General features: G+C 36.7%; 1 protein-coding gene across 2 annotated transcripts in view; it reads left to right on the top strand.

Annotated features, from left to right (window-relative positions):
- LOC111155027 (poly(ADP-ribose) polymerase family member 9) overlaps positions 1–2,073 on the top strand; it is a 30,772-nt gene extending 28,699 nt beyond the window's left edge. For both annotated transcript variants that reach the window (XM_022515041.1, XM_022515042.1), the window contains one exon: positions 1,271–2,073. In XM_022515041.1, the coding sequence (XP_022370749.1) occupies positions 1,271–1,650 (380 nt within the window). In that variant the 3' untranslated portion in view covers positions 1,651–2,073. The remainder of the gene's footprint in view (positions 1–1,270) is intronic.
- The last annotated feature ends 10,432 nt before the right edge of the window (positions 2,074–12,505 follow it).

The raw sequence follows: 12,505 nt of genomic DNA, 5'->3' as shown, positions 1-12,505 counted from the left end.
AGAAAACTATTCTAAGAATATCTTTTATCCTTCTCTCCTCTGTTACATATGGCATAAACTCCACGCTCTGAATCCTTTAGTTTTTTAGATTTCTGGTTCAGAAAACCCTTTTCCTCTCCCAGAAAGACTTTCAAGACGAAAATCTATGCTATGATTAAAAATAATTATATATGATATCTGGGGTGCCTGGGTGGCTCAGTCAGTTGAGTCTCTGACTCTTCGTTTTGGCTCATCTGACAAGCTTAGGATCCTGGGATCGAGCCCTCCCCCACCATGATCCTGGGTTCTGTGCTCAGCAGGGAGTCTCCTTCTCTGCCTCTCTCTCCCTCTTCCTCTGCTCCTCCCTCTATTGTACTCTCTAAAATAAAGTTTTAAAAAAATTATATAATTGAATGTGTGTGTGTGTGTGTGTGTATTCAGTTGACTTTGTTATAAGCTTTATCTTTTTTGCCCCAATATAATGAGTAGCAAGAACTCAATGGGTAGAGAAACCAAGAGCAAGATGAAAATTCCAGGAAAGAAATCTTTGATATTTATCTCAAAATATTTTCTCGCCACATAAAACTGTGCTGTACTTTACCTGTTTACATGTGGGGATTTCCCTTTGTGAATTTTTGAGAACAGGGATCATGTCTTAGTTATTCTAGAAGCCCGAGAGCTGAATTGTCCAACTGGTAGCCATTGGCCACATGTGGCTATTGAGCACCTAAAACGTGGTTAATCTGAATTGAGATGGACTGTAAATGCAAAATATACACTGATTCTAAAGACCACTACCCAAGGAAAGAATGTAAAATATCTCCTTAATAATTTTTTATATTGATTACAAGTTGAAATGGTAACATATTGGATAACACAGATTAAATAAAAATTACTAAATTAATTTTACCTGTTCCTTTTTACTTTTTTATGTGGCTACTAGAAAATTTAAAATTACATATCTACTTACATTGAACTTTTGTTGTTCAGTGCTGCTCGTGAGTCTGCAACAATATTCGGTTAAATCCGAAGTAAATATAAAGAAAAAAATAGGGAGGAAGGGAAATAAAAAAGGAAGTAGGTATATAAATGTAAGCTGTTATTAGGCTGATGATATCAATGATAATTTGTCTCAGTAGGACAACTTTAGGTGTCTTTGCTGCAGACAGGGACTTGAGACCAGGAGGTGGTGATTATTTAGAGGACTAGAGAGAGATTACATAGTAGTACCCACATAGGCAATACGATTCATCAGATCCTAATAATCTTTTAACTTTTTTTCTCTTCTCAGACCCAAAATATGGAGTTGGTATATACTTCACCAAGAACCTGAAAAACCTAGCATACCGGGTCAAGGAAACATCGGCCACAGACGAACTGATATACGTGTTTGAAGCTGAAGTACTCACAGGCTCCTTCTGTCAGGGTCATCAGTTACAGATCACTCCCCCACCATTGAGTCCTGGGAACACAGACTGCCATGACAGTGTGGTTGACAATGTCTCCAGCCCCGAAACCTTTGTTATCTTTAGTAACACTCAGGCTATGCCCCAGTATTTGTGGACTTGCAGCCAGGATCGTGTACAGCCACGGTATTACTCGTCAAGACCAAGGATGCTGTCTTCACAGCAGCCTAGAGCAAGATTCTCAAGGGGTAGCTCTGTTGACTAAATTCCACATCATTTAAACAAGTGCCATGTGCTTGCTTTGGAGGAACTCTCCAAATAATGACCAGTAGTGAGTCACAGAGTGGTTTGAATAGGTCAGATGGGTTGTCCGTATGGACCAATTGGGTTATTGAAGAGACCCAGCACAAACTAGCATCTTGGTTCTTTCATCTTTGTCTTTACCTCTTGGGATTGGGGTGGGTAGATCCCAACCCAAACACTCTCAGGTCTGTTCGCTCTCCTTCAAATTGTCCTTTCATCTGTTTTACTATAGGTAACAGCAAAAATGTCTTACATATGATGAAGGGGAATTTCTAGTATATAATCCAAGTCTTTTCAAATGATAGTGTAACACTTGGGTGATTTTAGATTTTCCAGAAAATCTTATATAGCGTTTTAGATATTAAAATATACAACCTTTGTCTGAGTAACTGGCTTTGAAAATTTCTGCGTAAAATGACATTATTCCAAGTGGAAGGACAGCAAAAGGCTGATATTCTACTGATACCCTATTTGGATTCGACCATATCAGGCAAAACCACTCAAGCATCATGAGGCCAAATTATTTATTTTTTAAGATATATTTATTGTTGAGAGAGAGAGTGTGTGTGTATGAGTGCGAGGGAGTGGGCAGAGGGAAAAAATCTCAAGTGTTTTCCTCGCTGAGTACGGAGCCTGACGTGGGGCTCAGTCCCAGGACCTGGAGATCAAGACCTGAGCTGGAATCAAGTCGGACGCTCAACCAACTGAGCCACCCAGGTGCCCCAAGGCCAACTTATTAATTCATCAAATATTTCTTGATCACTAGATGAGTTTCAGTCACTTTCTGGATGCTGGGGATATGATGCAGGACAAGACAAATGTCTTCAGAAAGCTTTCAGCCTGAATCATCAGAAAGACAGCTATGTGATTGAGTATAACAAAAGAGAAAGTACAGATTCTTTGGAAAAATTTAAGAGGGAAGGGATAAATTAATCAAGGGTTGGGAGGAAGAAGAGAAAGTGAAACTCTAGCTGAGACCTAAAGTATTTATAAGAGTTATGTGAATGAGAGATGCAGAGAATAGTACTTATAAAGGCTGAATCCTCTGTGACTTTGCCCAAATTTTACATCAAAGTTCTACAATATAGAGGCCAGCAAATCTCACCAGGTATTTCTTGCCTATTCTGAAACCCATATTTCTCTATATTCCCCAAATTTCCTGACCCTCTTCTCTTTGCACAGAATACTTCTTCTGCCTTATCTTACTGTAACCAGTGTTCTTCCTCCTTTTTTTTTTTTTTTTTTAATCCCTTTCACCTATTTCCCCACCCCACCTACCTCCCCTCTGGTAACCATGTTTATTCTGTATAGTGATATAGTCTGTTTCTTGGTTTCTATCGGTTTTTTGTTTTGTTTTTTAAATTCCACATATAGGTGAAATCATGGTGTTTGTCTTTCTCCTACTGACTTTCACTTAGCATTATACTCTCTAGCTCCATTCATGTTGTTGCAAATGGCAAGGTTTCATTATTTTGGGGGGCTGAGTAATATTCCATTGTGTATATATATACACCACATCTTCTTTATCCATTCATCTATATCAATGGACACCTGGGCTGCTTCCATAATTTGACTATTGTAAATAATGTTGCAGTGAACATAGGCGTGCATGTATCTTTTCAAATTGGTGTTTTTGTATTCTTTGACAATAGTGGAATTACTGGATCATTTGACAATTATATATTTAATCTTCTGAGGAACCTTCATACTGTTATCTTTTTTTGTTCTCTATACTGTTTTCCACAGTGACTGTACCAATTTGCGTTGCATGAGGGTACATTTTCTCCAAGTCCTTGCTAACAATTGTTGTTTCTTGTGTTTTTAAAAAAATTTTTTTTAAGTTTTTACTTAAATTTCAGTTAGTTAGCATACCATATAATATGACTTTTAGGTGTACAAATTGTTTCTTGTGTTTTTGATTTTAGCCACTCTAACAGGTACAAATGATAGCTGATTGTGATTTTGATTTGCACTTCCCAGAGAAGTGCTGTTGAGCATCTTTTCATGTGTCTGTTGGTCATCTGTATGTCTTCTTTGGAAAATGTCTGTTTATGACTTCTGCCCATTTTTATTTTTATTTTTTTTAATTTAATTTTATTTATTTATTTGACAGAGAGAAATCACAAGTAAGCAGAGAGGCAGGCAGAGAGAGAGGAGGAAGCAGGCTCCCTGCTGAGCAGAAAGCCCGATGTGGGGCTCGAACCCAGGACCTGGGATCATGACCTGAGCCGGAGGCAGCGGCTTAACCCACTGAGCCACCCAGGCGCCCCTTCTGCCCATTTTTAAATTGGATTATTTGCTTTATTGGATGTTAAGTTGTATATATTTGCAACTCTATATATTTTAGATCCTGAGTTGGTATCAGATGTGTCATTTGCAAATATCTTCTCCCATTCTGTAGGTTGCCTTTAAGTTTTGTTGATTGTTACCTTTGCCATGCAGAAGCTTTTCATTTTGTTTCTCTCCCACACCATGTCCCTGCACTTCATACTTTCCTCGATGTGGCCTCTTCTCTCCCTCTAGTTGTGCAATTTGTTCTGTCATTTTTACAGATATTCTAAAGTAGTTATCTGGTTGTGCTCTAGGAACAAGAAGAGCATAGGGTCCTCCTACTATGCCACCGTCTTAGCTGCTCAGAAGCATCTAATGTTGATGTAGTCTCAATAGGTTATTTTTGCCCTCGTTTCCCTTACCTGAGGAAACATATCTAGAAAAATGTCAGAGAAATTACTGCCTATGCTTTCTTCTAGGATTTTTAAGGTTTCAGGTCTCACATTTAGGTCCTTAATCCATTTTGAGTTTATTTTTGTGTATACTAGAAGAAAGCAGTCCAGTTTTATTTGTTTGCATTTTGCTGTCCAGTATTTCCCATCACCATTTGTTGAAGAGACTTTTTCCCATTGTATATTCTTGCCTCCTTTATGGAAGATCAATTGACCTTATAATTGTGGGCCTATTTCTGGGCTTTCTACTCTCTTCCATCGATCTGTGTCTTTTCTTGTGCCAGTACTATATTGGTTTGATTACTATAGCTTCGTAGTATATCTTGAAATCTGCGATTGTGATACTTCCAGTTTTGCTCTTTTTTTTCAAGATCGCTTTGGCTACTCAGGATCTTTTGTTGTTCCATACAAATTTTAGGGCTATTTGTTCCAGTTCTGTGAAAAATGCTGTTGGTACTTTGATAGGGATTGCATTAAATATGTAGTTTGCTTTGGAGAGTATGAACATTTTAACAATATTTGTTCTTCCAATCTACGAGCATGGAATATGTTTCCATTTGTTTGCGTCATCTTCAATTTCTTTCATCAGCGTTTTATAGTTTTCAGAATGGAGGTTTTTCACCTCCTAGGTTTAATTTATTCCTAGGTATTTTGCTTTTTTTAAAAAAAGATTTTATTTATCTATTTGACAGAGAGAGAGATCACAAGTAGGCAGGCAGAGGGAGAGGGGGAAGCAGGCCCCCACTGAGCAGAGAACCGGATGAGGGGCCCGATCCCAAGACCCCGAGACCATGACCCGAGCCAAAGGCAGAGGCTCAATCCACTGAGCCACCCAGGTGCCCCAATATTTTACTCTTTTTGATGCAAGTGCAAATGGGATTGTTTTCTTGATTTCTCTTTCTGATACTTCATTATTAGTGTATAGAAATTCGGTGAATTTCTGTGTATTTAGTTTGTATCCTGCAACCTTACTGAATTCATTTATCAGTTCTAATAGTTGTTTAGTGGAGTCTTTAGGGTTTTCTATATATAATATCATAACATCTGTGAATAGTTGAAGTTTTACTTCTTCCTTACCAATTTGGATAACTTTTATTTCTTTTTCTTATTTGATTTCTGTGGCAGCATTCTTCCTCTTGAAAAAAGCTTGCTTCCTGTCTTATACAGTACTGTCTTTGGATATGGACAAGAGGCCCTGACCTGAACCTCTAGTTTGAGAGGACCCCACTCTGGCCTTCCTCCAGGTTTTCTCATCTTTACAAAGTGAGTAGTCTATAGGGTCAAGAGAATATATCCATTTGAAGCCTGCATACTTCACTTCTAAACCACCTACTAGGTAGCTGGAACCCCCCAATTTCTTGCCTAAACAGCTCCAAGTCTATTTCCATGGCCTAAATTGAGTCCCTTTCTTGGGTCTGTCCTCTTGAGGTGGATTATCCCACAGTCTGCATCAAGAATGGCCAAAGGGTGACTGTTTGCAGGGATGGAGCTTAGACATGAAGGCTGAGTTGGTCACATGCCTGTGTGTGAGTTTGTGACATAAAGCTAAAATAGTGTTTAAATTATCTATAAACTTAAAGCTTGTATTAAGAAAAAATAAAGGTAGAAATTATTAGCTAAGCATCCAACTTAAGAAAGTCAGAGTAAATTTGAAAGGTTAAAAACAGAAAATAATGAAATAGACACAAAAACATACAACAGAGAGAAATAAAAAAGTCAATAGCTGTCTCTTTGTAAAGATTCTTAAAAATAGACAAATCTTTGGTAAGATTGATAAAGAAAAACAAAAGGTCAAGTAAAGAATTTGAAGAATAAAAAAAGGATACAACTAAAATACATTAGAGATCTAAAGGTAATAAGATAATAGATAATACTAGAAACAATTTCGTGCTAATAAGTTGAAAATTTAGAAAAAATAGAGATTTTGTTAAAAAAAATACAAACTGCCACAATTGACTGAGGACCTAAGAAATCCTGAATTTTCTAATGTCTATTAAATAAGTTGAATCAGGGCACCTGGGTGGCTCAGTGGGTTAAGCCTCTGTCTTCGGCTCAGGTCATGATCTCAGGGTCCTGGAATCGAGTCCCGCACTGGGCTCTCTGCTCAGCAGGGAGCCTGCTTCCTCCTCTCTCTCTGCCTGCCTCTCTGCTTATTTGTGATCTCTCTCTGTGCGTCAAATAAATAAATAAAATCTTTTAAAAAAAAGTTGAATTAGCAATTAAAGTTTTACCTACCAAGTAACAAATACAACAGGCTAAGATGATTTTGCTAGTGACTTCTACCAAATCTTCAAAGAAAAGATAATTCCAATTTCATATAAAATCTTAAATCTTCATGGGAAATTTTAATAAATAAGAGAGAACATTCCCCAGTGAATTTTTCAAGGCTAGTTTAAACTTGATAGCAAAAATAGACAACCAGTGTCTATAAGAAAAATACAGACTGATTCATTTATGTAAATAGATGCACAAAGCTCAAATCTCAAACTATTAATAAATATAATTCAGTTCTGTATAAATAAGTAAATCATGGTCAAGTTGGGTTTATTTCAGAAGTGCAATGATTATTTAAGAACATCTACTAGTATAACTCACCATATAAGTGTATTAAAGAGTATGCTCTCTTTAATATACAGAGAAAAGTCACTTAATAAGCAATTCATAAAAGGATATTGAAAACCTAGAGCAAGCATCATATTTCATGGTAAAACATTAGAATGATTCCCTACAAAATCAGGAGTGAGACAACAGATGTTTTCTATCACCACTAACCTTCCGCAATGAGGACACATATTCGACACAGTAAAGAAGAACAAATGAAAAACATAACTAGTGGTGGTAAAATAAAAATGTCATTAATCACAAGAAATATGATTGTCTATAGAAAATCCAAGGAAATCTGGAGACAAATTATTAGGATGAATAAGAGCATTCTGTAAGGTTATAAATAGAAGTTTTAAATAAGTCAATTTCATCCTTATACATGAGAATAAATATAATGACTTTTTTACCATTACAATAGCAATATCAAAAAAACAGAGGGGCTAGAAATAAGTTTAACAAAAGATGTATAAAACTTCCATTAAAAAAATCACAAAATGTTATTCAAAGGCATTAAAGAAGACCTAAATAAATGGAGAGCTCTACTATATTGTCATCAAAAAGAAGACTCAATATAATAAAGATCTCTATTCTCCAAAAATAAATCTTATCAATACACTTTCAATCAAAACCATAACATTTTCTTCACAGAAATTGATGGAGCAATTTTAAAATTTATCTTAAATCTAAAGGCTCAAGAAGAGCCAAGGTAATTTTAAAGAAGAAAAACAAAGTAGAGGTCATTTGACTATAACATATCATGACTTGTATACATCTATAGTAATTATGATGTGTTATTGGTGCAGGAATAGGCAAACAGACCAACTGGCTAGAATAGAAAGCTCCAAAACAGACCTATGTCCATGTAGAAACTCGAGAATACTTGGATATATATACACATACATATATATCTCAAATATATCTCCCTCTGTCTAATAGATATTAGTTTAATAGATATAAAATACATATAAATTTATAAATATGTTTATTTGAGAAATATATCTCTCAATATATTATAAAATTATATACTATAGATATATACTATATTATATACTATTAAAATTATATATTCTGTAATATTTATGATGTAACTTTTCACATTGCAGGTTTGATGGTGTCAATATTTTTATGGTACATTTATAAAATTTTGCAGCAGATATTTTCAATTAGAAGCTAAGTGCCATTTAAAAGTCAGAACTCAGCCTGAGTGACTCAGTCAGTTAAGCATCTGCCTTTGGCTCACTCAGATCATGATCCCAGGGTCCTGGGATCGAGTTCTGAATCAGGCTCCTTGCTCAGCCAGGATGCTGCTTCTCCTTTTGCCTGACACTCCCCATTCTTGTGCTCTCACTCTCTCTGACAAACAAATAAAAAAAATCTTCAAAAGTCAGAATTCACATGATACAGAATACAGTTGATTTCTTATCCCAGTTTTCCATGTCAAGTCAAAACTGGCTAATTGATGCTAACATTTTTGCTCACTAGTTCTTCTCACTTTCTGAGTATCATGTGACTACATACATACTTTTCTCAGTATAGAGCTCTGAGAGTGTGTAGATATATGAATGACAGAGGTAAAAACTATGGATTTCTGGGAAAACAATGGACCAATCTCAATAAATGGTCTTAGACAACTGGTTAAGAACATGGAAAACCATAAATTTGGATCTTGTTCTAGGTCTAGACAGGGCCTAAGATGGGGATTCTTGTTCAAGTGACTTATTGGGGGACTGCTTTCAGAAATAGGGGGTTAAAGGCAGCAAAGGGCAGGGGGAAAGCTAGCAGAAGTATGGTTTTAGCTGAAGATGAGCTTCAGTATAATTCCGAGGGAAATCACTAGGGCATAAACTGCACCGTTAAACTAAATTGAACACTGTAACAGCAGCTGGTCTTTTGAAGTGATGTCAATTATTGGCCTCCCTCCATCCTTGGGGGGTAGGAGCAGGAGCCTTCTAGCAAGCTGGCTCCTGTGAGGACTATACTTCTTCAGAAAAGGGAGCAGATGAAAGTTATTTGCCAGTACTCATATCAGGTTGGGGAATGGGGATACCAGCTAGATGAAGTGAATTCGTTTGACTTCAATACAGGTAGGGAAGAGTGACAAGTGTCCTGATTTACCTGTCTTTCCAGGTTTTGGTTCCAAAAATTCCCACATCCTGGGAAACCCTTGCAGGACACACAAAGAATCCTCATCTATGATGGGTGTGGAAGATTGGGGGGAAAGTACAAAACCCATCCATACGACAGCCCAAAAAATAGGGCCTGAAAGCAACCACCCTGCTTTGAGTGTCAAATAGATAAAGCATAGATTCTCTGACGTCTGTAGTTACTGCTGGTGTTTTTTCCCTCTGGCCATTGATACTGGTAACCATGGTTTGCAGTTTATGATAATCGTCATCCACTGTTAAATCATTCTGAGGGATCTGAGTTAAGGGTGCAGTTTAAGTGCACTGTAATCAGAAGCGTCAGCAGTCTATCTTTGGCTTTGCCTGTAGGTTAACTGCTGTGCCTCATACAAGATGAATTTTTTTAAACATTGTCAATGTAGTGACCATGTTTTATAAGGGTGGCGACAGTGAAGATGAGAATGGTTATAGCGGCAGCAGCATGACCCAGACATCACTGCAAAAGAAAGCTAAACAACTCTGTAATGTTGATGACCATTGGAAGACAGTATAACTGGATTAGGGAAGGAACAAACAGAAATAGGGCATACTGCACACTACGCAGAGAACAATTTCGGATTGGCACTTCTGGAGAAGAGGATGTGAAAGCGCATATGGAGACCACATCTTCCAAATCTGGGATAAGAGAGACAAGGACTCCAGAATCAGTCAAAAGTTTTTAGCTTCTCAAAGACACCAATGCTCAGCTGAAAATAGCAGCTGCGGAATCAACGTGGAGTGTCCCATAAACCAGTGCGCACGCATGTATGGTACCTTGACTGCTCTATGGAACTGAATAAGGTTACATTTCCTGATTCAAAACAATATAAAACTCCTCTCTGGCTCCTAAGGCAATTTGACCTGAAAAATGGGAGTTTCAAATTGGCTTCCTAATGTTGATTAAGATTTTAAATGAGACCATACACACACAAAACAAAGGGTGTTCTATTTTGTCCAAAGACAAAGTAGACTTGGCTCATTTATCTGTTTTCAGTACAAATGTTAATTTTGACAAATTCTATTCAGTCTCTAAACTTCCAAAGAAAATGAAACAATCTCATCTGCATAACACCTTATACACAACACTACCAGGAAAAAAAAAAAAAGAAAGAAAGAAAAAAGGTGTGGTTTTCTTACCTGGGATACAGAGATTTCCATAATGGAAGTAGTTGGTCATTTCAGTTTCCTCAAAATGTGCAGAAGCATTTAATTAAATTTTGACTTTATAGAAATGGAAGGAGATAGCTACCTGAAACATGGGCCCACAAGATGATTGTCAATGGCGGGGTGCCTGGCTGGGTTGGTCGGTAGAGCACATGACTTTAATCTCAGGGTTGTGAGTTCAAGCCCCAAGGTGGGTATAGAGATTACTTAAAAAAATAAGTCAGTAAATAAATAAAACCACATTTTATACATGCATACATATATATGTATACATATACACACATATATACAAATACATATATATATATAATATATGTATATATAAAAGATGACTATCATTGTTGCTAGCCATAGAAAACATGTTAAAATCATGGCCTGCCATAAAATCATATTTTCAAAGTATGAAACAAGAAGAATGTATTGCTTCAATTTGGAAATATGTTGAGGATGAGAATGGAGAGAACTACAGTGAAACAGAAATAAACATGCTGGTTCTTTAAAACTGTCTGACAATCCTTGAAGAGGGCACGAGGAATCTAGTAAAAGATGAACCAACTGCACCTGAGTTATTCAGTGTTATGTTAGATTGAGTCAAAACTCCAACAGATAAAAAGAAAAAGATGAATTTTGGGGGAAATAAATTATTTCAGAACTTTTTAAGAAGTCCCTAAAGAGGGGCACCTGAATGGCACAGTTGATTAAGCACCCAACTCTTTCTTTCCTCTCAGGTCATGATCTCAGGGTCCTGAGATGGAGCCCTGTGTCTGGCTCTGTGCCCTGTTGGGAGGAGTCAGCTTGGACTCTCTCTCCCTTCCCCTTTGCTCATCCTCCTTGCTTGCACACACACACTCTCTCTCTCTCTTTAAAATAAACAAGTAAATCTTAGAGGAAAAAAGAAGTCCCTAAAAAAAGGCAACCAAGTTTAGCAGAACGTTTGGAATGTCTTTACTGAAACTGTAAATTTACTTGGAAGCTAACTTCAATTTCACAAGTTTAAATTACTTTTGTGTTTCAAAATAATTTTCCCTAGTAAAGAGAGGTTTAACTTATGATGACATAAAATGTGCTTCAGAATGTTTTTAGAACAATGAGCATTTTGGATAGGGATAACTTACATGGTTGATTTAAAGAGGCAAAGAACCTCACTGACAAACATCTGGCTTACCAAAGCAAGTCTGTAGATATGAAGTAGGTAGACACTTTAGGGAGCTGGAAACAAAACCTTACAATTTAGAAATGTGCTGTGCTAATAAATAAAATCCTAAGTATTCTGTGTTCAAACGCTTTCATTGAGAGAATACGTATTCACTTTAACTATTATGTAAAAAAAGAAAGATTCCTAAAGGCTCCACGCAGTTCAGAGAAGTATTAATTGTAAAGGAAATAAAGAATAAAAAACTCCCATTGTATCCTAGAACAGAAAAAAATTGTTATTTTTTATTTAATATAGGTAATACCTGTTTAATTAGTTCTATTGTTCTATTACATTCTCCTTTAAAAAATTCTTACATTTATGTACCTTAAGAATATAGAATAATACAATGAATACTGTTACACTGAAAAGAAATAAAAAGAATATAGAATAATATAGCCCACAAAATTTAAATATGCAAAAAAGAGTTAAAACAGTTAAAATAAATTGCTGTATCAGAGGACAGAAAAGAACATAAAGATATCATGTTATAAAAATATTGGGGTGCCTGGGTCGCTCAGTTGGTTAAGTGTCTGCCTTCAGGTCGTGATCCAAGGGTCCTGAGATCAACCCCTGTGTCAGGCTCCCTGCTCCAGAAGTGGAGTCTGCTTCTCTCTCTCCCTCTGCCCCCTACCCTAACTTGTGCTGTGCATGTGCTCTCTCTCTCTCTCAAATGAATACACAAAATCTTTAAAAAAAAAAAAAAAGTAAGAAAAGTTTTAAATGCCCAACTCTTGATTTCAGCTCATATAATGATCTCAAGATTGTGAGATCAAGCCTCATGTCCTATTCTGCACTGGGCATGGAGCCTGGTTAAGATTCTCTCTCGCTCCCTCTGCCCCTCCCCCTCTTTCAAAAATTGTTTTAATTTTCTCACATATGATATTTGCTTAACTATATTTAGTCTTCCTGTTATTACTAGTTGCCACTTTCACCTAGTCCTATTGCTATTTTAAGTGACAGCATTAATGC

This window comes from Enhydra lutris, unplaced genomic scaffold (genome assembly GCF_002288905.1).
Source record: "Enhydra lutris kenyoni isolate GAN:26980312 unplaced genomic scaffold, ASM228890v2 scaffoldscaffold39, whole genome shotgun sequence".
NCBI lineage: Eukaryota > Metazoa > Chordata > Mammalia > Carnivora > Mustelidae > Enhydra > Enhydra lutris.
The sequence above is the reverse complement of the archived record's forward strand: the minus strand, read 5'-3'. Positions and strand labels throughout refer to the sequence as shown.